Source organism: Ochotona princeps, chromosome 7 (genome assembly GCF_030435755.1).
Source record: "Ochotona princeps isolate mOchPri1 chromosome 7, mOchPri1.hap1, whole genome shotgun sequence".
Taxonomy (NCBI): domain Eukaryota; kingdom Metazoa; phylum Chordata; class Mammalia; order Lagomorpha; family Ochotonidae; genus Ochotona; species Ochotona princeps.
In genome coordinates this window covers 58,969,649-58,990,864 of record NC_080838.1, presented here as the reverse complement: position 1 = coordinate 58,990,864, position 21,216 = coordinate 58,969,649, and the positions used below count along the sequence as shown (strand labels likewise).

The following is a 21,216-nucleotide window of genomic DNA, read 5'->3' as shown; positions in this document are numbered from 1 at the left end:
TTGTTTCTATTCTAATCATTTCTGAGTGAGAGATGAATTATTAGAAAATTATTAGAAAAGCTCCTGCCATCGCAGCCGCTTGGGGAGTGAATCACTGGAGGGAAGATCTTCCTCTCTGTCTCTCCTCCTCTATATAATATCTGACTTTGTAATAAAAATAAATAAATCTTGAACATAAAACTATGAAACATATTTGTATCTTACATGAATAGTGATGGAATTTTTCAAAGGATTACATTTTGAGGGAAAATAATAACTTAGAACCTTTGAATTATATGCACCTGACAAATAAAACTCTAGTCAAAACTGTTATTATACCCTCTAAATATGGAGCATTACCGTTAAATGTATTAATTTCGAATAATTTCGGAATTCTTGTTTTAATGCCTATTCTTAAAATTCTAAGTCAAAAATAAAGCTATTCTTTGGGCAGATTTGAGAAGATATACAGCATTCAACTATATTCCCTTTTGGTGGTGTTTTCCCCCCTTGTTGTTGTATTACCTAATTCTTGTTGGAGATCCGGCAGCTGGATGCTCACAAAGAACTGACCTCCCCGTCTTGTGTCTTGCTCCTGGCTCTCCGTGCGCTGCACACTGGGGCAGCATAAATAGTCCTGGAGCCACTGCTATTACCAGCTGTACTCACGGTAGTTTAGGTGAGGAGTCAAAACCAACCCCTGCAGTTAGCTGAGTATTGAGCACTCCAGGAAATACGGGAATAGCTTGGGAGAGGATTGCTTCGGTTTCCGCTGCCCTCTCAATCTGTTGGCATACGTGTGGTGATAGACGAACCATCAGTGTGTCTCTTAGGAGTGATGGATTCTTTAAGTCTTTCCCAGAGTTGGTTTCCCTGACATCTTCTCTCACCTCTGTGACAGCCCTGGCAGTCAGAAGAAGAGGGCTCTTGGCTCCGAGAATATCCCGTGACGCTGATGCAGTTCTTCAGATACTTGTACCACAACGTTCCAGACCTCGCCTCCATGTGGATGAGCCCCGACTTCCTGTGTGCATTAGCAGCCACGGTCTTCCCCTTCAATATTCGCCCTTACTCAGAGATGGTAGGGAATGGGGAGGAAAATGGCAAAACTGGAATTGGTCTGTTCCGGTGGTTAGCAGACACTTTTCTTGTCCATCTTTTAAACTTCCGACCAAGTCACAGTGTCTTCATTGTCATGTCTCCAGCTCCCCACACTTTCCAGCTGTTTTCCCCTAAAATAAGTGAACTCTGCTTTGTTTTTGATTCACCTTATGCTTCTTCCCTTAGCAGTACTTTCCTTCTCTCAATAATTACTGGTCCATTTCTTATTTTATGTGGTAGTAGCTAGAAAGTTGTAAAATATTCTCTTCAGTAATAGAACCTTAGTTATGCAAAATTATCTAATTTCAGGAATCACGCTTTTGCTGGTTTTAATCTTCACAAGTGAATTATAGGGTTGGTAGTTTTCATTCAGAGCTGAAATAGATGTTGGTCCTTTGTTCTTCTCAGCTTTTTAAATTTTACACAACTTTATTTTTCTTTTGTATAAACGTAATAGAAAATTATTAGACTATACTCATGTGTAGTGTAGGGATTTCTTTTGTCCAGCAATACAAACACAGAAGCACTTCATGGTACTTCAGAATTCCGTGAAGTTTTCTCTTCATTTATACATATACTCTGTGGCCTGCAATAAACTATTTCTTTTAAGCTATTTTTTTCCCCACATATAAAGGAGATATACTTATCAAAAAATTCTGGGTATTTTTAGGAAAAAGGCAAAAATGAACCATACAATCTTAACACCTAACTTGTTTATAATTTTAGAATCTTCATTTCTGTTTAAAAATTAAATTAAATTAAATAATTGATTTTAAAAAGCTGCCCTTTAATAATGTCTCACCCTTGTCAGCATCTTGCAATCAACCACTCTTTCCCTTTTGCTTGACTCAAAATTGGCACTGGTTTTATTGTTCATTTATTTGAGGTTTCATTAATGCACAGAAAATGTGTTGCCTATGAGGTGTTATCTTTTTGCCTTATTTTTATCTGGAAATTTGTGATATTTGACTTTTCATAAGTGGATTTCAAATATACAGATGTGCTCATTCTTACCTTCTGATTTTAAGTACCGTTATCCACAGTAGACATACAGTTTAACATAAAGCAGCTTTATTGTTGGTGATCAGTCCGAAAGACTGTATGTTGCACAGCCGTGACATATCAAGGAGAAGTGTGATAGAATGTGCTGAATAGGTTAGTAGGAGGGAAATGAAAAGGAGGATGCTGCTCCTGCTGCAATTTTGATTTCAGGAAGCAAGAAATTATCACTTAAAGTCCAATGTGATTATCATATCTTCCCATTTGATTTTGCCAGGTGACTGATCTGGATGATGAGGTCGGGTCTCCAGCAGAAGAGTTCAAAGCTTTTGCAGCAGACACAGGGATGAACAGGAGCCAATCAGAGTACTGCAACGTGGGCACCAAAACATATCTGACCAATCACCCAGCTAAGAAGTTTGTTTTTGACTTTATGCGAGTCTTAATAATAGACAACCTTTGTCTTACACCTGCCAGCAAGCAAACTCCACTCATTGACCTTTTATTAGAGGTAAAGATGAAGAAATACATTCCCACTTCTGTTGCAGAGCTTCTGTAATTGGAATATTACCCAAGAAAGTTCTATGCTGCATTCCTTTCATATTTCTGTATTTCTAGTTCTAGGTTATGTAGAGTAGCACATAACGTGAGCCATGAAAATCTCTTAATCCTATGTATGTTTTAGACCCTATCAATTGTCTATTAAAGCTTTATTTTTTTATTTGTCTGAAAGGCGGAGTTACAGAGAAAGAAAGAGAAAGGGATCTTCCATCTACTTGTGGACTCAGCAGATGGCCACCCTTGAATGGGCCAGGCTGCAGGCAGGAGCCTGGAGCTTCTTCCAGGTCTCCCACATGGATGGAGGGGCCCAGGCACCTGAGAGGTACTCCACTGCTTTCCCAAGTGCGTTATTAGGGAGCTGGATCAGAAGTGGAGCAACCAGGTCTCAAACCAGTGCCCACAGAGAATGCCAGCATCACAAGCAGTTAGTGGATGCAGTGTCCCGGTCGTGCTTTAGACCCTGTCAATTTTGGTTGCTCCTGTTTTCATTTCTCACCTGTCCTTAATTGAATCTTATATTACCCTTTCTTTGGAACCTGGCATACTTTTTCTGTTGAGTGCCAGATAATAAATACTTTTCCCTTTGTGAGCCTCCCAGTCACCATCAAAACTGTGCTTTGCCATTATAGCCAGAGAGGAACTATAGACAATACATGAAGGAACAAGGAATAAAATGTTGCTGCAAAAACAGGCAGAAGTTAATGGTAGTCACAGGCTGTGGTATCTTAACCCTTTCTCTAGACATTGACGAGACATTGACTCTTGCGGCAGTGTCTCTTCACCTCATAACTCCCTCCTACCATCCCTGTCACTCATCAACAGCAGGTGTTGTTGCTGTTAATATTCTTTGCAGCTCATGATACACTTTAATGCTCATCTATATGCTGAATAGGTACTTGCTCAATTTTCCTCACGGCAGCAAACTTGTAGGTTGCATGTCCACTTTCCTGGTAGGACATAGTGTACATATCAGCGTCTCCGTGAGGACAGGAGAAAGTAGCCATTCCTGGAAAAATCCTAGAAAATGTTCACCTAGAAAAATCTCAAGAGACTGAAAGATCACAGAAAAGGAATTTCCCGTATGATTTCCTACCTGTACATCTGTATTTGCTTGAAGAAGTGGGAATAAGCAGTACATGCTGAGGGCTCTGGGATAATAGCTCCTGGGCAAGATTCAGTCTGTGTAGGACCACTCCTTGCTGCAGCCTCTCAACAGGGTGACATCTGAGCCCGAGCGCTCTCTGCTCCCTCTAGTGACTGGTATAGTTCACTTTTTAATTGCAGCCTTAAGATCATGTAAGATAGTCATCTTATCTTTGTTAAAAAAAAAAAAAAATCTGACTTGGGCAATGAGAAATAAATTACTGATGTAATTTAGATAGCCATTATGGTAAGTGTTTAACCAGGATATCTTGACATATAGGGTAAAAGTTGGAGGCATTCTATGAAAAATCAAATGCTAATAGAAAAAAATGATAAAATTCAGTACAACTGTGTACTAGAAAATGTAACTGCAAAAAATGGAGTACACATATGTGAAAGATAAGGAATATAGGAATCCCTTATGTTATACCATTTCCAAGATTTTAGACATTCTAATTAATGAACTAGCCATGAACAAGTTGCAAAATTGTCTTGCATTTTTGTTTTCTGTACTTTTTTAATATGAAGAGTTTTCTATAACTTGTATTAACCTGGAGATAAGGCTTTCCTTGTTGTAGACACTGATTTGCCCGGCTGTGGAATCATGCCTAATTACAGGAGGGCCTACCTGGGGGCTGTGAGCAAGAAGCAGGATTTGTCAGGATTGAAGCCCTCAGACCACAAACCTCTCTCAGTTGTCACTGAAACCTTGACTCCTTTAACCCTAACCAATTTCTGCCCGCCCTCTGCTCCAGCTTCTTGCTGATGTCCCTAAGAAGCAGCAAATGATGACCTGAGTGCTTAAATTCCTGCAAACTGTGTTGGAGACCTAAACAGAGTTCCAGGGTCCTAGTTTTGACCCAGCCCAGCCTCCGTGATTGCAGCCATTTGAGAAAGAACAGCTTCACGGATGTGTGATTTCACTAGTGTGAAGTCTTTATCCCTGAAGAGATTCAGGAGAGGAATTCTGTATTTACCATTTACCCCTGTGAGGAAAGGGCCTTAAGCAGATTTTTCAACTTTATTTAACATGAACAGCGCCATCTTCAGTCTTACGAGTGTTAGAGCTTCATCACGAGCAATTGGAAACCTCTTTCTGTCAAGGGTCATTTAAATATAACATCATTCACAGGCCATACAAAATTATCAGCTCCAGAATTAACATGTTTATCGAATTCCGAGTTCCACTTGTGGTTGCCTAGTCCAAATATGAAGGAGTTTGATGTAGGGTAAGGAAAAGAACAAGGCTTTTAGAGCAAGAAATGTCTGGCTTTGAATCTACCTGCCACTGTTTATTATGTAAGAATTTTTGCTTCTCTGAACTGATTTCTGGAGAATCATACTAGTTACTATCATCCCTGCATGATTGTTGTGAGGGTTAAATATTTGAACATTATCTAGCAAAAACATTTTAAGGGATTCAATGTGTGCTGGTGAGCTGTGTGGCAATGGCCAAGTTCAGTTATGTTCATATGTTGCCATCAGTCAGCCCATTTTTAAAATTATGTAAAAAGGGGTTCTACCTCTGAGAACTAGTGTGAGGATTAAGAGAACACATTCAGTAGTCAAGACACAACAGCTGGTGCTCTCAGCATCCTCCAGAGCTGGGTAAAGGGCCTGTGAGGGGAGACTCGTGACTCCTCCCAGCTCACATTCATCCATATCTGCTGTAGTCGCCCCCAGCCTTCTCCTGGAGAGCCAAGCGGATCTGCTCTGGATGAGTACCGCTGTGGCAGCTGGAAGGAAGGCCACAAGAGCGAGAGTCATTTGCTACTTTCTGAGGTCTGAGGCGTTCACTGCTCAGTCTTCCCAGCCATCCTCTATGAAACATCTCCAGTATCATCCATCAGAGTGAAGTGCACCCTGAGTGACACTAGAGGAGCAAACAAGTAGCACATGGTGGCATAAAAAGTTAAAGAAAGAGAACACTTTAAGATGACTCCCAGAGGAGTCGAGACCAGTCAAGAGGAAGCCTGCAGTCGGAGGAACCAGAAAGCTGCAAATCTACCCAGCCTGGCCTGTGTGGGGGACATGAAAATCACCCTGAAGCTTTGAAGACTGGTAGTGTGGAGGAAGACAGCTAAAGCAGGCACAGCTCTCACCCTGGCTCCATTTGCACTGTCTCCTGAGGTTTTCTCTAAGCGAATGATGAAAAGATTGTAACCTTAGTCCTGTAGAGGTGCTCTAGTGGTGACTCCTTCAGCAGCTTCAACACGGAGACTTTTAACAGAGTGGGGACCATGTGAAGGAGCTCCAGAAGCCATGGACTCTGGCCTCAAGGAGGCAAGATTTGAATCATAGTTGGGTCTTGACTGAGGAACCTAACCTCTCTAAGCCTCACCTCTGGAGAGCATTTTACATCAATGAGATAAAAGATACAATGATGCATGAAGAAGTCATCCTTGAATTGTTTAAAAACAAAAAAGTACCTCAAAGACAAGGCTGCATGTATTTATATGTTCTTTTGTTCATTAATGTTATTTGAAAGGCATAGAGGTAGAGAGGGGAGGCTGATGCCCATCTGTTAATTCATTGGCCAGATTCGTGCAAAAGTTAGGTCTGGGTCAGGCTGAAACCAAGAACCAAGCTGTCAAAACAGGTCTTCCATCACCTGCTGCACCTAGGGTCTACATTGGTAGGAACCCAGGACTCGATGCCAGACTCCAGTGCGGGGTACTGACATGCCAAGTAGCTGGGCCAGACACCTGCCCCTCAGATAATCTTAAAATCAGTATACTTTACATTCAGCAGCAATCACCCACTTAACTAGGATCAATAGCAAGTGTAAATTCTGAGTCACGATCACTCCTGTAACACTATCCGCAAGCATTGGAGGACTAAGTAATTGCTTATTGATGGCTGAGCCAGACTTAAATCCTCCTGTAATGAGAAGCAATATATTTTAAAGAAAATAAATACCATTATCTGACCAAGTACTTTTCTATACTTTATAATTCCTTGTTTAAGAGACTCATCACACAGAAAGGAAGAGACTGAGAGAGGCAATGCAGTGTGCTTTCTTTTAGAGAAAATGAAAAGCTTGATAGGCCATGTTTTGGCTCCTTGTGGACATGCGCCCTCTTGATGACTAGATTCTTGATCTTTTGTGTCTGCTGTAATGACCGTATGATTTATTTTATCTATTTCCTGGTTAAACACCAGATGTGTTTTTGAAAGTGAGGTGGGAGCCCGGTGGCATGGCCTAGCGGCTAAAGTCCTTGCCTTGAAAGCCCCGGGATCCCATATGGGCGCCGGTTCTAATCCCGGCAGCTCCACTTCCCATCCAGCTCCCTGCTTGTGGCCTGGGAAAACAGTTGAGGACGGCCCAATGCATTGGGACCCTGCACCCGCGCGGGAGACCCAGAAGAGGTTCCAGGTTCCCAGCTTCGGATCGGCGCGCATCGGCCCGTTGTGGCTCACTTGGAGAGTGAATCATCGGACGGAAGATCTTCCTCTCTGTCTCTCCTCCTCTGTGTATATCTGGCTGTAATAAAATGAATAAATCTTTAAAAAAAAAAAAAGAAGAAAGTGAGGTGGTATAATAGTATATTGTAGCATATTAAGTACTTTTAATTTTTACAGTAGTATTTTTGAAGGTATGGATTCATAAGAGGATATTATACCTTTGCCTTATTTTTTTAAGTTCTATCAGAAGAATAAGAGACGATAGTAGCATATGTATCATCTCTCGGTATTTTTTTTTAATTCACAAAGTTACTTTTTTTATCAGTTGATACAGTTAGAAATGTGACTGGTGTGGTTTGGTGTGGTTTCTAATTCTAAGTTTTGTTTATCAGGCTTCCCCTGAAAGATCTACAAGAACTCAGCAGAAGGAATTTCAGACCTATATTTTGGATAGCGTGATGGACCATTTGCTTGCTGCTGATGTACTGCTGGGTAAATTCTGTGTTTTCTCTGCCTAAACACCCAAAGTATCTCCTTTTAACTTCGTCTCTTTCCTTTTCTAGTCAGATTTCTTCTAATCAACATCACAACCGAGATAGTTATCCATGTGTTTGTGTGTAGTAGGAGCCATTTGTTTTTATTACTATATAGTATTTTATCATATGGATATATAAATTTAAATGTTGTTAGATGTGAATGTTTCCAATATGAGAAAATTAAAAACAAACCTTCCATCTGACTTATCTGACTTAGCAAATATGTGTGTGATATTTGTGCATTTCTGTTGGGTGTACCTGCAGAGGAATTGTTAGGTTGTTGCAATAGATGCTTACATTATTCTTTAATATTTCTACCAAGAAGGTAAAAATTCATTGAAATGTTTTTATGTTTAATCACAATAAAAATATAAAGCATGGTATATTTCCTGTTGGGTCAATATTTATATAGGAAAAAGGTTAAAAAAAATGTGTAGGTGAGCAAAAGATAATAGTTTAGTATATATACTGCTTTGAGTTCTTGGTGATAATAAAGATAATATAATCATAGAATTTCTGTGTCATTAAACTGACATTTTTTTCTCTAGAATTGCCAGGGACGCTTTGTGGATTAGGAAACCTATCACTTACATCTCTGTACCCTCAAAGCTAGGTGACAAATCACACTTTTATATTTATCCGTTGAAATCCTTCTATATAATGATACAGAATGAAGAGTTTTTGCTTAATAGGGGCATTTAGAATTAGGTGTGAATGACAGTCACATACAATACAGCCTTTTCAGAGGAAAGGTCAGGAGGATTAGCCCTGAAGCCGTGTGGATGTCTGAACACATGTATAAGCTATAACGAGAATACAGTGCCAGTAGCAAGCTTTAGCAAGGAAGCAAAAGACACCACTGATTGCATTTTATTTTTCCACAATTTTTCTGAGGCTCTCTTCTGCCCATCATTGCTGATAAAGGTATAGTTTAAAAAGAGAGAGAGTTTTGTTAGCCTTTATTACCTCCGCAGGATCAATTTAGAGTTAGTAAATGAACTTAATTTTTCACTCTGATGATGAGTACCTGTCATTGGCAATTTCTAGTTACAGACCTGTTTGTCACAGTCCAACTTTAGGTAGTAAGAGACTTAACTCTCCATAGTTTTAACCCATGTCACTTTACCTTGCTGAAATTATTTCCTCCCTTATTTTTCCTGATTTCTTTCTATAGCATCATTTTCTTACAATAGTAACTAAGAGCTAGTAGTCATATATCTGAATGTTATAATAAATATACTCATTTTTCCCTGGCCTCATTTCCTTGAGGTTGTGGTCTTGTACTAGGAGATACCAATTTTCTTAGACCTTTTTTTCCTCCTGGAATTTAGGGGAAGACGCATCTCTGCCCATTACCAGTGGAGGAAGCTACCAGGTATTGGTGAATAATGTGTTTTATTTCACACAACGTGTGGTGGACAAGCTTTGGCAAGGCATGTTCAACAAAGAATCTAAACTTCTTATAGATTTTATAATTCAACTAATCGCACAGGTAATCCATTGTCACTTTTAGTTGTAGAGTACATGTTTTCCTATTGAAAAAATGTTACCTATGGTGTCAGAATTGTTGGACATAAGTATAATTATAATAAGAAAATAAGTATTAACATCCGTAGAACTAAACCTGTTGCAAGTGAATAAAAGAAAAAAGCTTTTAACCTCTCCCTGCCTACCAATAGCGCAGTGCTGGTGTATCTCTTTTAAAGTTGCCTACTTGGTGGCACACTCTCTGACCTCCCTTCTGATACTGTTTTTGCTATCCCATACAATGGGACAGGTTTTGACACTATAGTCTATCAGTTTGTAAAGGCTTGCAGAACATGAAACATTGGCACTAAAGTAAAATCCTTGCAGTTGAATCTTACACAGTCCATGATAGTCTGTGTTCCTCTAAGGACACCCTTTTCCATGTGTATCCATGGTGTTCCTGTCTATGAAATAATGGCCTGGTTTAGCACAGGTGCTGACTCCAATTCAACATGCACCGTTTTCTTGTTGACCAGCATCTTGTGCAGATGCATAAATTAGGTGATATCACCTAAGATATTTTTTTTTAAGACAGCTTGTATTTAAGACCAAGATAACAATTCTCAAGTAAAGGGATAAAAGTTATTTTTACTAACATGTTAGCTCTTTTGAGTGGAGGTCGTTTACCGTCATCACGTGCATTTGGTGGGAGACTCCAAGAGCGTTCTCCTAGAGGATGCTTTGTTCTGGGAGTGCTGGTGGCCTTCCTCCTTGGACGTTCACGTGGGGCTCATCCCATCCCCTACCTTGTGTTTATGCTGCCTGTGGGTGTTAAACTCCACGACAGCAAGAACTTTGTACTTCTTACCTGAGTACCCCGGGTTCTTAGCATGGCGTCTGGTACATTAATAGAATAGACATTTGTGTATGAATGATAATCTTTTTATTTTTGTCCATTACACTAAAACTGTATCTTTCATATCTTTAGTCAAAGAGAAGATCACAGGGGTTGTCACTGGATTCAGTCTACCACTGCCTCAACAGAACCATCTTGTACCAGTTCTCACGGGCACACAAAACTGTTCCTCAGCAAGTAGCTCTGCTTGATTCTCTCAGGGTCCTTACTGTAAACAGGAACTTGATCTTGGGACCTGGGAACCATGACCAAGAATTCATTAGCTGTTTGGCTCACTGCCTGGTCAGTCTGCATGCTGGCAGGTAAGCCTTTTCCGGTTCAATGTGTCTTGTTGAATTGATCTTTGTTATTATTGTACTAGAATTTTTTTTTCTTACTTTTTTGACAGTAACATTTTTTTATTCCTTTAGTCTGTTTGCCTTAAAACTTTATGCAAAAGAGGAAGAATTTTTGTTGCACTTTTCCAGTAAAATAGTTGGGTTCCCTCCCCCACCTTTATTTCTCTGCATTTTTTAATTTTTCTAAAATCACCATAAGTCATCACATAATTTGAAAAGGGGAAGTTAGTTTTTAAGGGAATAAAATACACATTTGGGGGAGTTTAAAAAGAAAAAAGAAAAATTCAGCACACTGTTGTGTATTAAATGGGTGAAATTATTTTTGTGTAAATCAGTTTGGTGGATGTTTCTTTAGTGTGCTAGGCACTGAGTTAGGAGGTGGGTTCACAGGTGAGCGAGTAAGGTTGGCCAAGGGACGACCCTGTTGAAAGGAGAATGGGCACTATGTGCTCTTCAGGATCAGCACGGTGCTTTGGGAGCATAGAACAGATGCCCCAGCTGATCGCCCAGAGAGAAGGAATACAGCCATCAGGGAAACTGCAAGTATTACACACTCCTGGGGTAGAGAAGTGAGAGGTGGGACTAGAGAAAGGCCAATGTTCCTTATCAAATGAAATTTCTTATAATTTTTGGTTAAAAAAATTAACAATATCATCTTAAATCATCATCTCGATGTTATAGATTAAATGCATGTAAGTGGGTTTGAAAGATCACCCTTTACAAATGCACCTTCATGGTAAACCAGAAACCCTGCTGTGTGTGTGTGTGCGGGATGTTTGTCTGCCAATAGTAGCCCTCTGTGATGGAGCCACCATTTGCTTGTGTTTGAAGAATGAGTCATTGTAGTTTTAAGCTACATATAGTGCAAACTGGAATTTTTCAGCAACGTGGATGGATTTGGACTGGAAGCAGAAGCTCGTATGACTACCTGGCATATAATGATCCCCTCTGACATTGAACCAGACGGTGGCTACACCCAAGATGTCAGTGAAGGTAATTATCTGAATTTATGGCCTTTGGTTGTTGCTACTTCATTTCTAGTTCTTAAAATATAACCAAAAATGGACTTCCAAACCAGCCAACACTGGCAGCCACTTTCTGTACAGCCCCCAGCACTGTATGTCAGATTGTCTTGAACTGCAATGGACGAAGCACTAACCACTGATTCTGCTCACTCTCTACATGTCCTGGTGAGGCTGGGAGCCCTGATGGTATTTACATTTGCACAGATGCTAACTTGGAGTTTACAACTACCTAATCATAATAGTCCATTTTCAATTGTTAGCAGCAAAATACCTGTGGGTAAGTAACTTACATAGATTTATTTGACTTACAGATCTGGAGACTGAAAATCTACACAATGTGGTACTAGTTCCAGAAGCGGCTCCCCTGCTGTATCATCTCATGGTGGAGCAGGAAGGAGAAGGAAGGGAAAGGAAAGTGGAGAGCCATTCCGGGGTTAAACTTGCTCTTTTCTAACAGCCCTCTGATGAGAGTTAACCAGTAAACTGACTGCATCAGTTACTGTCAAGGGCAGTAACCTCAGTGAGAATTCCTTTCCTTCGGCCCACACCTTAAAAGTTTCACCACCTTCCAACATTGGCACACTAAAGGTCAAGCTTCCAACACATGAACCCTTAGGGGACACACTCAGGCTACATCCAAACCAACACAAGTGCTGGGATTCATATCACATCAGACATAGATATTCCTTGAATCAGATTGTCAGTAGTACCATTTTTATTCTTTTTTGAAACATGGTCTCCTGACTGATGTTACAAAAGATTGTGGTGTATTGAAATCTTATCCTGGAATGGCTTCTGACAATGATATGTGAGGGTTTGTCTCCCCTGTAATACGATACATGGTAGTTTTGCCTGTGGTTTTGTCGTTGGAAATCTAAGCACTCGCTCTTTGTTTTGTTCAATTATTTCAGCATTAACTTGCTCTCTATTTATGAAAATTTCTTGAGTCCCAGGCACTGCAGACACAGCTTGTTTTCACCTTCTGAGGCTCTGACAGTCCAGATTGTTGATTCTCAAAGCAATGTCCTCAGAAGGGCAGTGCTAGCGGCACATGGGAATTTGTTAGCGAAGAAGTTTCTCTGGCCTGTCTCAGGCCTACTGAAGCAGGAACTGCAGGGACAGGGTTCTCAGTGATTCTTACGCTTGTTAGAGACTGATTGTAGAGGACAAGGCAGATACATTAGCAAGAAGTCAGAGCAACAGGGACTCCAATAATAAATCATTAAGATGCTTATTACGTCTGTCCTTTTCAGAAAATAACTTTGTTTTGAGTGCACCTTCAATGTTCAAACCTAAAAATTATTCTTAAGGTATTTTAAAATTTAAAACAATTCTTACCTAGAAACCTGATAATTAGTTAGGTGTATATAAAATTTCTAACTGTATTTGTATTTGTTTGAGTGGCAGAGAGAGCTCACATATGTTGATTCACTGCTGCATGGCTCACAACAGGAAGCCAGGCTGCAGTCAGGAGTTAGGACCTCAATCCAGGGCTACGTGGGGTCCGACGCCACTGCTTCCGCCGTCACATGCTGCATCCCCGGGTGTGCGTTCGCAGGCAGCTGGATTGAGAGTGGAGCCAGAATTGAAACCCAGGCACTCCAATCTGGGTTGTGAAAATCCCAATCCCATAGTCACACATCCGCTCCTAATGTCTAACCTTATGGGTGAAAATGTGATCTTCTTGCATGAACGTAAAGATTTTTAAAATAGTTTCCAAGGAGCTTGAATACCAGGTAATCCTTTGGACTAGGCTGGATTTGTTATAAACCACTCCCCCCTCCTTTTTTTTCCCTCGTAATTAGGTACTGTAGCTTGAAATTCCCAGGAGGAAAGCATGGAGGAAAAAACATAAACTGACTTGGCATTTTGTTGATCACCTGCTTACTCTTTTTCTATTTACTAGGCCGTCAGCTTCTCATAAAAGCTGTAAACAGAGTCTGGACGGAACTGATACACAGTAAGAAGCAAGTCTTAGAGGAGCTTTTCAAAGTAACTCTGCCCGTGAATGAAAGAGGCCACGTGGACATAGCCATCGCAAGACCACTCATTGAAGAAGCTGGTTTGAAGTGCTGGCAGAATCATTTGGGTAAGAAGACCTGGAGGGATCATGTGACTTAGAAACTCACAGGTGACTGTCTTAGACGTGCACACTGCAGAATCATAGTAACCTTCCCAGAGGACTCCCATAATGGCAGTAGGAAAACAAACCTATGTGACAGAAGCATTCTGAAATGGGTGTATGAAATTTTGGCTCTTTGTAGATTTTTTTTTTTAACCTCTAAGGTAAATCAGGCATCTAACTTCAGAAAATAATACATTGCTTGGGCCCGGCGGCATGGCCTAGCAGCTGAAGTCCTCGCCTTGAATGCCCCGGGATCCCATATGGGCACCGGTTCTAATCCCGGCAGCTCCACTTCCCATCCAGCTCCCTGCTTGTGGCCTGGGAAAGCAGTCAAGTACGGCCCAAAGCTTTGGGACCCTGCACCCGCATGGGAGACCTGGAAGAGGTTCCAGGTTCCCGGCTTCAGATCAGTGCACACCGGCCCGTTGCGGCTCACTTGGGGAGTGAAACATCGGATGGAAGATCTTCCTCTCTGTCTCTCCTCCTCTGTGTATATCAGATCTTTAAAAAAAAAAAAAAGAAAAGAATACATTGCTCACAGATTGAGATTGGTCACTCTTTGTGCTCAAGGTCAAAAATCCCTAAAAACCTGCGAGATTTTTGTTAATAGGGTTGGGTGCCCAAAATCACTTGTTTGCAAAAGCTAACTAATCTTTTGTCTAATCCTCCTTAATGTGAATATTCATACATGTTTCATGGTGGTAATACTCATGTATTAAATTGCCACTTATGACCCTAAATCCTCTGTTCACGTTATATTATATGGAGAACACCTAACCCCCCCAAAAAAAAAACTTTTTAAAAATTCAAAACTTCCTGAATTCTGAAGTATACCCAGTATCAAAAATTTTAGATAGGAGATGGGAACTTATTAACATAGAAACTTACTGCAGTTAAGATAAATTTGCATATCATTTCAGAGCTGTGAAGTGTCAACTATTATAATCGTTATTAGACAGTCATCCTTTAACAAGATCGATAGGAAGCAAATTTGTTGTATTTGAATGAGATGTCTGACCCAGTGTTATTTTTTCATAACTACTGTAGACTGTAGTCCATGTTATGTACAGGAGATGCTTAAAATCACGGACAGCCTCCGATCCTACATATACTCTGTTTTTCCTTATATAAAAAACTATAATAAAGTTTAATTTGCCGATTAAGCCAAGTAAGACATTAACAGCAAGGCAGTGACACAGAGTTATGCTACTGCCTACAAGGCTAGTATCCAGTATGGGTGCCAGTTTGAGTCCTGGCAGCTCCACTTGTCAACCCTTTCCTTGCTAATGCTCCTGGGAAGGCAGTGCAAGATGGTCCAATGTTTGGCCCCCAGGCCACTATCATGGAAGACATGGGTGAGACTCCTGAATTAGGCCTAGGCCTGCTCCAGCTGTTGCAACCATCTTGGGGATGAACCTCTCTCCACTCTTGCTCTTTCTGTCTTCCTTTCTCTCTCCTAACTCTGAGTTGCAAGCTAATAAATAAATAAGTATATTTTTTAAGATTTATTCTATTATTTTTATTGCAAAGTCAGATATAAGGAGAAGAAGATCTTCATCTGTTGATTCATTCCCCAAGCAGTCGCAATGGCTGGAGCTGAGCCGATCCGAAGCCAGGAGCCAGGAGCTTCTTCCAGGTCTCGCACATTGGTGCAGGGTGCCAAGGCTTTGGGCCGTCCTCGACTGCTTTCCCAGGCCACAAGTGGGGAGCTGGATGGGAAGTGGGGCCACAAGGATTAGAACCAGTGCCCATATGGGATCCCAGCATGTTCAGGGCAAGGATTTTCCAAGCTAGGCTACTGTGCCGGTCCCAAGCAAATTTTTTTTTTTACAAAAGTAGTTAGCATAAAATATGACAGTTGTAGCCATATACAGTAATAAAAGCTTTGTGAATATAATTATTTTTCCCTCTCTTCAAGATGTCTCTTAATTTCTCATCACAGTATAGTAATATTTTTGGACCTTGGTCAACCACAGGTAACCGCAGAAAGTAGTACCACAGATTAAGGGGAACTACTGTGCAAGATTGTAGCTTGGCAGTCATAGTACAAATATATTGAAGACTTCATGAACAAATATGTAAAATATTCTGATTTTAACGTCCTAGCCCACGAAAAGAAATGCATCAGTCGAGGAGAGGCCCTGGTGCCCAGCACGCAGTCCAAGCTGTCCCGTGTCAGCAGCGGCTTCGGCCTCTCCAAGCTGACAGGATCAAGAAGGAACCGAAAGGAGAGTGGTCTGAACAAGCACAGCCTTTCCACCCAGGTACACGGTTTACTTTCACTGTCCCTAGTCACAGGAATTTGTATTTCAAGGTTTAGCCGCAGGGTTTTTCTTATATAATACACTTAATGTGTACGAACAGAGGATTCAAAATGTGCCTTTATCTGTGTTTGTGCTTTAAGGGAGCAGCAACCTGGGTTACGACACGATCTCCCGTTTTGCTCAGATGCAATTGCCTTGCAAGCGCTCAGTGTTTATATCCATGTCATAACCAGACATGAGTTTGAGAGATTGACGTATCAACAGACCATGCATACTTTTTTCCCAATTTCCTAATTTCAACAAAATTGTTTCTGATCCCCAAAGGGCAGATGGCACTCAGGAGCTGGGGCTGCAGGGCTTTCCCTGAAAGGGCTTGTGGGCTGGGTTACTGTGGTCTGTATCCATCGTACAACCCCTCTTAGACTCATAGAGTGATCATGTCATCTCTCAGTGGCTTTTTTTCTTTTCTTTTCTTTTTTTTTTTTTTGTAATGATTTGACAGTCAGTGTTTAAGACTTTCTTAACAAATTGTTCAGCATTCATTTCAACACTAAATAACTCATGAAATATTAAAGACTCTTTTTCCATTCATTGTTAGGAGATTTCTCAGTGGATGTTCACACACATTGCTGTTGTTCGTGACTTGGTAGACACTCAATATAAGGAGTATCAGGAGGTAAGAAATCATAATCATAATAAAAATTTGTTCTGCATTCCTTCAGTAGGAAAGACTGTCCCTGCTGTTATCTTCTTATAAATTTTCAGGGCACACTGCAGTAATACCTTCCTCACACAATGGTGAGTTTAATTGTCCTGAGCATCAATTTTAGCCATGGAGATTACTTCCAAAAATTTGTATTTCCTATAAACACGCTGCATTTTCAAAAGCAATAGTCATTTGGAAATGAGCCTAAGTGACACTCACTGCTTAGATATAACATACCCTTGTTTGTAATAAAAATGTAAGAATGATTCTTCTCCTTCATACTTTAAACCAAGGAGCTGAAAATCGCCATCACAGTTTCTAAGAATGCTCTTAGAACTGTCAAAAATGTACAGGATGAGGTTTTTTATACCATGCATTCTAGGTAATGTCAGTGAAAGATAAATTCCAAGAGGTGAGTTTCTGAACGGCTTTCTCCTGATGTTTTACGGACAGCCTGCTACTGCTGTTGCTAGACATGCACTAGCTTCGTAGATATCCAGGGTTGCAAGAGCCCCATGCATACCACTATGGTACAGAGTTCCCTGATTATTCACTTAGTAACCTTTACTGGTGATCATTTTTAAAGATCTTTATTTTTCCTATAGCTTAAATCATATACTTATATTCCAGATATCATCAGGTAAGCTAGTCATCCTCATGAAATATAAAAACATTACAGTCTTTTTGTTAGACACAGCAAGAAGTTTTATCAGATCACAAATTCCATTCAAGTAAACGGTTTGACTCTATTTTAGTTGTTAGCAAAAGTTTTCTTTTTTTCCTTCTTTTTTAATATGAAAGTTGACTTTCATGGCTGTATGTTTATATTCTTCACCAAGAAATCTTTGAAATTGTTTAGGAAGTTGACCAGAAATCTGGCTTGTTGACACAGTTTGTTGGTCAGATTTCTTTCTGTGCCTATTTCCGTGGCTGGGGAGTAAATCCTCAAAATGCTATGTGCATTTGTTAACCCTCACAAAGCTAACCATTTCAATACATTTTAATAAGAATTAAATACTTTTATTTTTCCTTTGCCAGAGAAAGAAAATTCCTCCTATTATCTGTCCCATGATATTCTGTATTCTCCCTGGATATAGTTGTCATTCACCTGATGCTAGAATAATCATTTTCATAAGTCACCACACAAAACCCCACTTTCTCACAAAATCATTAGTTTATTTTAACCTCAAATAAACACAGCCTTACTTTCATAGTATTAGATGAAATGTTGTGTTTGTCTCCAAGTAATGATCTGGTCTTGAAGTTATTGTTAGGCATCTCTTTGTTTATCTTGCTTTTGCTTGGAAACCATCTTGGGCCTTTCCCCCCGCCCAGCGCCAGCAGAATGCCCTGAAGTACGTGACGGAAGAGTGGTGCCAGATGGAGTGCGAGCTGCTGCGGGAGCGTGGACTCTGGGGTCCCCCGATCGGTTCCCATCTGGACAAATGGATGCTGGAGATGACAGAAGGGCCCTGTAGAATGAGGAAAAAAATGGTGCGAAATGATATGTTTTATAACCATTACCCTTACGTGCCAGAAACAGAACAAGAAACAAATGTGGCGGTGAGTGAGCAAAACTAAATATTTGTTTCAACTCTGTGAGCCTTTTTTTTTTTTTTTTAACTTCTTGGTAAGCATTGTTCCTTATTAGGTCAAATTCAACAAGCCATGTTCCGTTGATAATGCCTGGGTGGTGGTGGGTGGTAAGATGAGCTAGTGTAACCAGCAGACATCCCGGCGGTTAGATCACAGTTCTGCGCCCTGCCTGCCTGGGGTTGAAGCCTGGCTCTGCCACTTTCCTAGATAATTACAGGTTGTTGAGCTGCTTCAGCTCTCCACTCCCTTTTGTCTATTGTGGTTAAGAGATTTCCACCTCACAGGGCGCTTAGAAGCCTTATGTGAGTTTAAAACAATGTGGGGCTTGCACTAGTATCTAGCAGAGAATAAGCTCCGAGCAGTTTGGATTATGAAGCAGTTCAGATGGTTAGAATACTTTTTTACTTGTTTCCTCTCCACATATTCTGACTTCCCTCACTTACTGCAGTTGGTTCATCCTCTGTCCTGGTGCTAGAAGACAGGGCTCAGAATCCATGCAAATGTCCATCAGTGGGTAAAGGATCATGAAAACGAGCCGTCCATAATAACACAGCGGACTGCTACTCAGCCTTAATGAAGAAGGAGATCCTGTCGTTTGCCAGCAGTGAACAGGAGGACATAATGTTAGGTGAAATAAGTCAAGTGGAGAAACACAGTCACCGCATGGCTTTGCTTAATGTGGAATCAGAATGAACAGACGCAGAAGCATAGAACAGGACGCTGCTTACCACGGCCCGTGTGGACCGAACAGGGAGATGTCCATCAAAGCGTAGTTTCAGTTAAACATGAGTGTAAGAGGGTTTTTTTTTTGACATGTGTTGTACGGCATAGCAGCTATGTTAATAGCATGTATTTTAGAATTGCTGAGGGAGAACATTACTAATGTCAGCACAGAAAAAGAAGTGTCTGAGGTGTGGCCACGTTCATGTAATCACTTCAAATCGCATACTGTGTGTAAACCACAACATCGCATTGTACCGCATAGATACATGTAATTATAATTTTTCAGGTTGAAGCAACCTCTTTAAAGATTATAGGTCTCGGACGCTGCAGAGATTTAAAGTTTTTGAAGATAGTTCCTGAAAGTCTTCTCTTCTCAATGCTAAGTTGTGTCAACAGCACTATAATTGAAGCACCATAGTAGTTCAAAACCTTTTGTGAATTTGCAGCCTTTTCTGAGTACCTACTTTTACAAAGCCAGAACACCAGTATAGCCTCTTGCTGTGAATTCTCCTCCAGACAGATCCTGGTAGATGTCCAGCCTAGCTGGTAGGGTGCTGGAGTTTATGTTCTGGATCCACACCGGAGTGGTTTCCTGCCAATGCAAACCCTAGAAGGCAGCCTTGATGGCGCAGTGAGGTGGGCGTCCGCAGCCCGTGTACAGGTCAGGGTCTCATTGACTCCCAGCTGTGGCTTTGGCCCAGACCTCCAAGTCAGCACAAGCGTTTGAGGAGAACCGTGTGTGTGGTGTCCCTTTCTAGCAAATAATTTAAGCCCGTAGCAATTGGATAGAATATTTCTTATTGAAGCAACATTTATATACATTAAAACCATTCAGGAGTATCAAAATAGAATGCACCTACATTCTTTCAGCCCTGACACCAGTTAACCCTTATCATTTAGCCTAGGTATATATTTTGATTTTCCCGATCACTGTCTTATCAGCATTTTTGGGATAACAAATGATAGTGGTTGATGAAATTATGTTTAAGTTTTGGTGTGAGATGTAAGCCAAATCACTTATTCGGGGCTCATACCCACCAATCCCGGAATCATCAGCTTTTCCCCTAAGCCACAGTTCACCAGCCTGGGAAATCTAAACCCCATCCCATAGAAGGCTCTGCCATACGGAGCCCATCTCTCACATGTGGGTCACATCCTGGAAGGACAAGGCCTTTGAGAAATGCTGCAGGTGAGCTTACCTAAAGGGGGAAGCAGGCTGGAAGGGGCAACGACGATGCGCGTGGAGCGCACACGTCAAGGTGACTCCGCTATGATCAGTCTTCCAAGTGGATAATTCTTACTTTGGTTCTCGTAGCTCATAATCTTCTGTAAATTCGAAACACCTTCAAATAGCCACTTTTACCTTATGGCATGTGCAATCTGAAAGTGTTGAAAACTGAAAATTTCAGAAATGAGAAGCATCTGTTATCCCCTTGACTGCTACCATAAAAGGGGGAAGGAGGTGCTGACACACTTAGGCACCATAGAGTGACATTTCTGTCAAGCACAAGCCACGTGTACAGCTGTGCAGTTAAGCATGTCACCTGGTAACACTGGAGCTGTGCCGGCCTCTTACCCTCCGTGGTATTTACCCAGTGAAGGCATCTTGTTAAGCAGCCCGTGACTGTGGCTACAGGGTGCGGGGAGCTGAACGCCACAGACCAGTGTCCAGGCGATTTTAACCGAAGCATAGTTATTACTGTTATTTCAAATTTAAGAGAAGGAACTAAGACCCTGGAAAGTGAAGGAACCCCTCTAGAATACAGCCACCAAGTGGTGGAGTAAAGATCTGAGCAGGGCTTGAAGAGTCTAGGTGTTTTCTGCTGTTGTGATTTCTGCCTTACTTGCCTGGCTGGGGGCTGTGTGAACTCCGGGCCTGGCAGTCCACCCGGCAGGACACCTGCAGGTCACGTGGGCAGACCACTCCTCAGGGAGGAGGTGTCCCTGGTGTTAGGTAAGACCCACTGCCCTATAGCACGGGGTTGTACTTTTTGAAAGTTGCTTGCTTCAGATGCACCGATAGAAGCCTGTCAACTTGCTCTTTTTGAAAGTTAACAGTTAAACTGACCAATCATGACTGTATACTTGTGTGGAATTGGTTTGACATGTATAAGAACCCTGGGCTCTTGAACCTCAGTGAGTCTCTCATTTTGGACCTTCTGCTGCAGCTTTTCCTGCTTCGGCCACCTTGGCGGCAGCTGCTGCTGCTCCCCCGTCCTGCTGGACTGGGAGCCTAGGTTAGTTTTGAATAAACCGCCTTTATGCATTTGCATAGACTTCAGACTCCTGATGGTTTTCTGGGGATCACAAAATCCCAGCACAACAGACTCAG

The 21,216-nt window shown here is 41.3% G+C and overlaps 1 protein-coding gene across 6 annotated transcripts in view; it reads left to right on the top strand.

The window, feature by feature from the left end:
* The window catches only part of WDFY3 (WD repeat and FYVE domain containing 3), a 210,556-nt gene that overhangs the window by 139,540 nt on the left and 49,800 nt on the right, over positions 1 to 21,216 (top strand). For all 6 annotated transcript variants that reach the window (XM_058667081.1, XM_058667078.1, XM_058667080.1 and 3 more), the window contains 10 exons: positions 881 to 1,060; positions 2,357 to 2,590; positions 7,581 to 7,680; positions 9,056 to 9,216; positions 10,180 to 10,409; positions 11,329 to 11,438; positions 13,377 to 13,559; positions 15,702 to 15,859; positions 16,458 to 16,535; positions 17,901 to 18,128. In XM_058667081.1, coding sequence (XP_058523064.1) covers positions 881 to 1,060; positions 2,357 to 2,590; positions 7,581 to 7,680; positions 9,056 to 9,216; positions 10,180 to 10,409; positions 11,329 to 11,438; positions 13,377 to 13,559; positions 15,702 to 15,859; positions 16,458 to 16,535; positions 17,901 to 18,128 — 1,662 coding nt within the window. The remainder of the gene's footprint in view (positions 1 to 880; positions 1,061 to 2,356; positions 2,591 to 7,580; positions 7,681 to 9,055; positions 9,217 to 10,179; positions 10,410 to 11,328; positions 11,439 to 13,376; positions 13,560 to 15,701; positions 15,860 to 16,457; positions 16,536 to 17,900; positions 18,129 to 21,216) is intronic.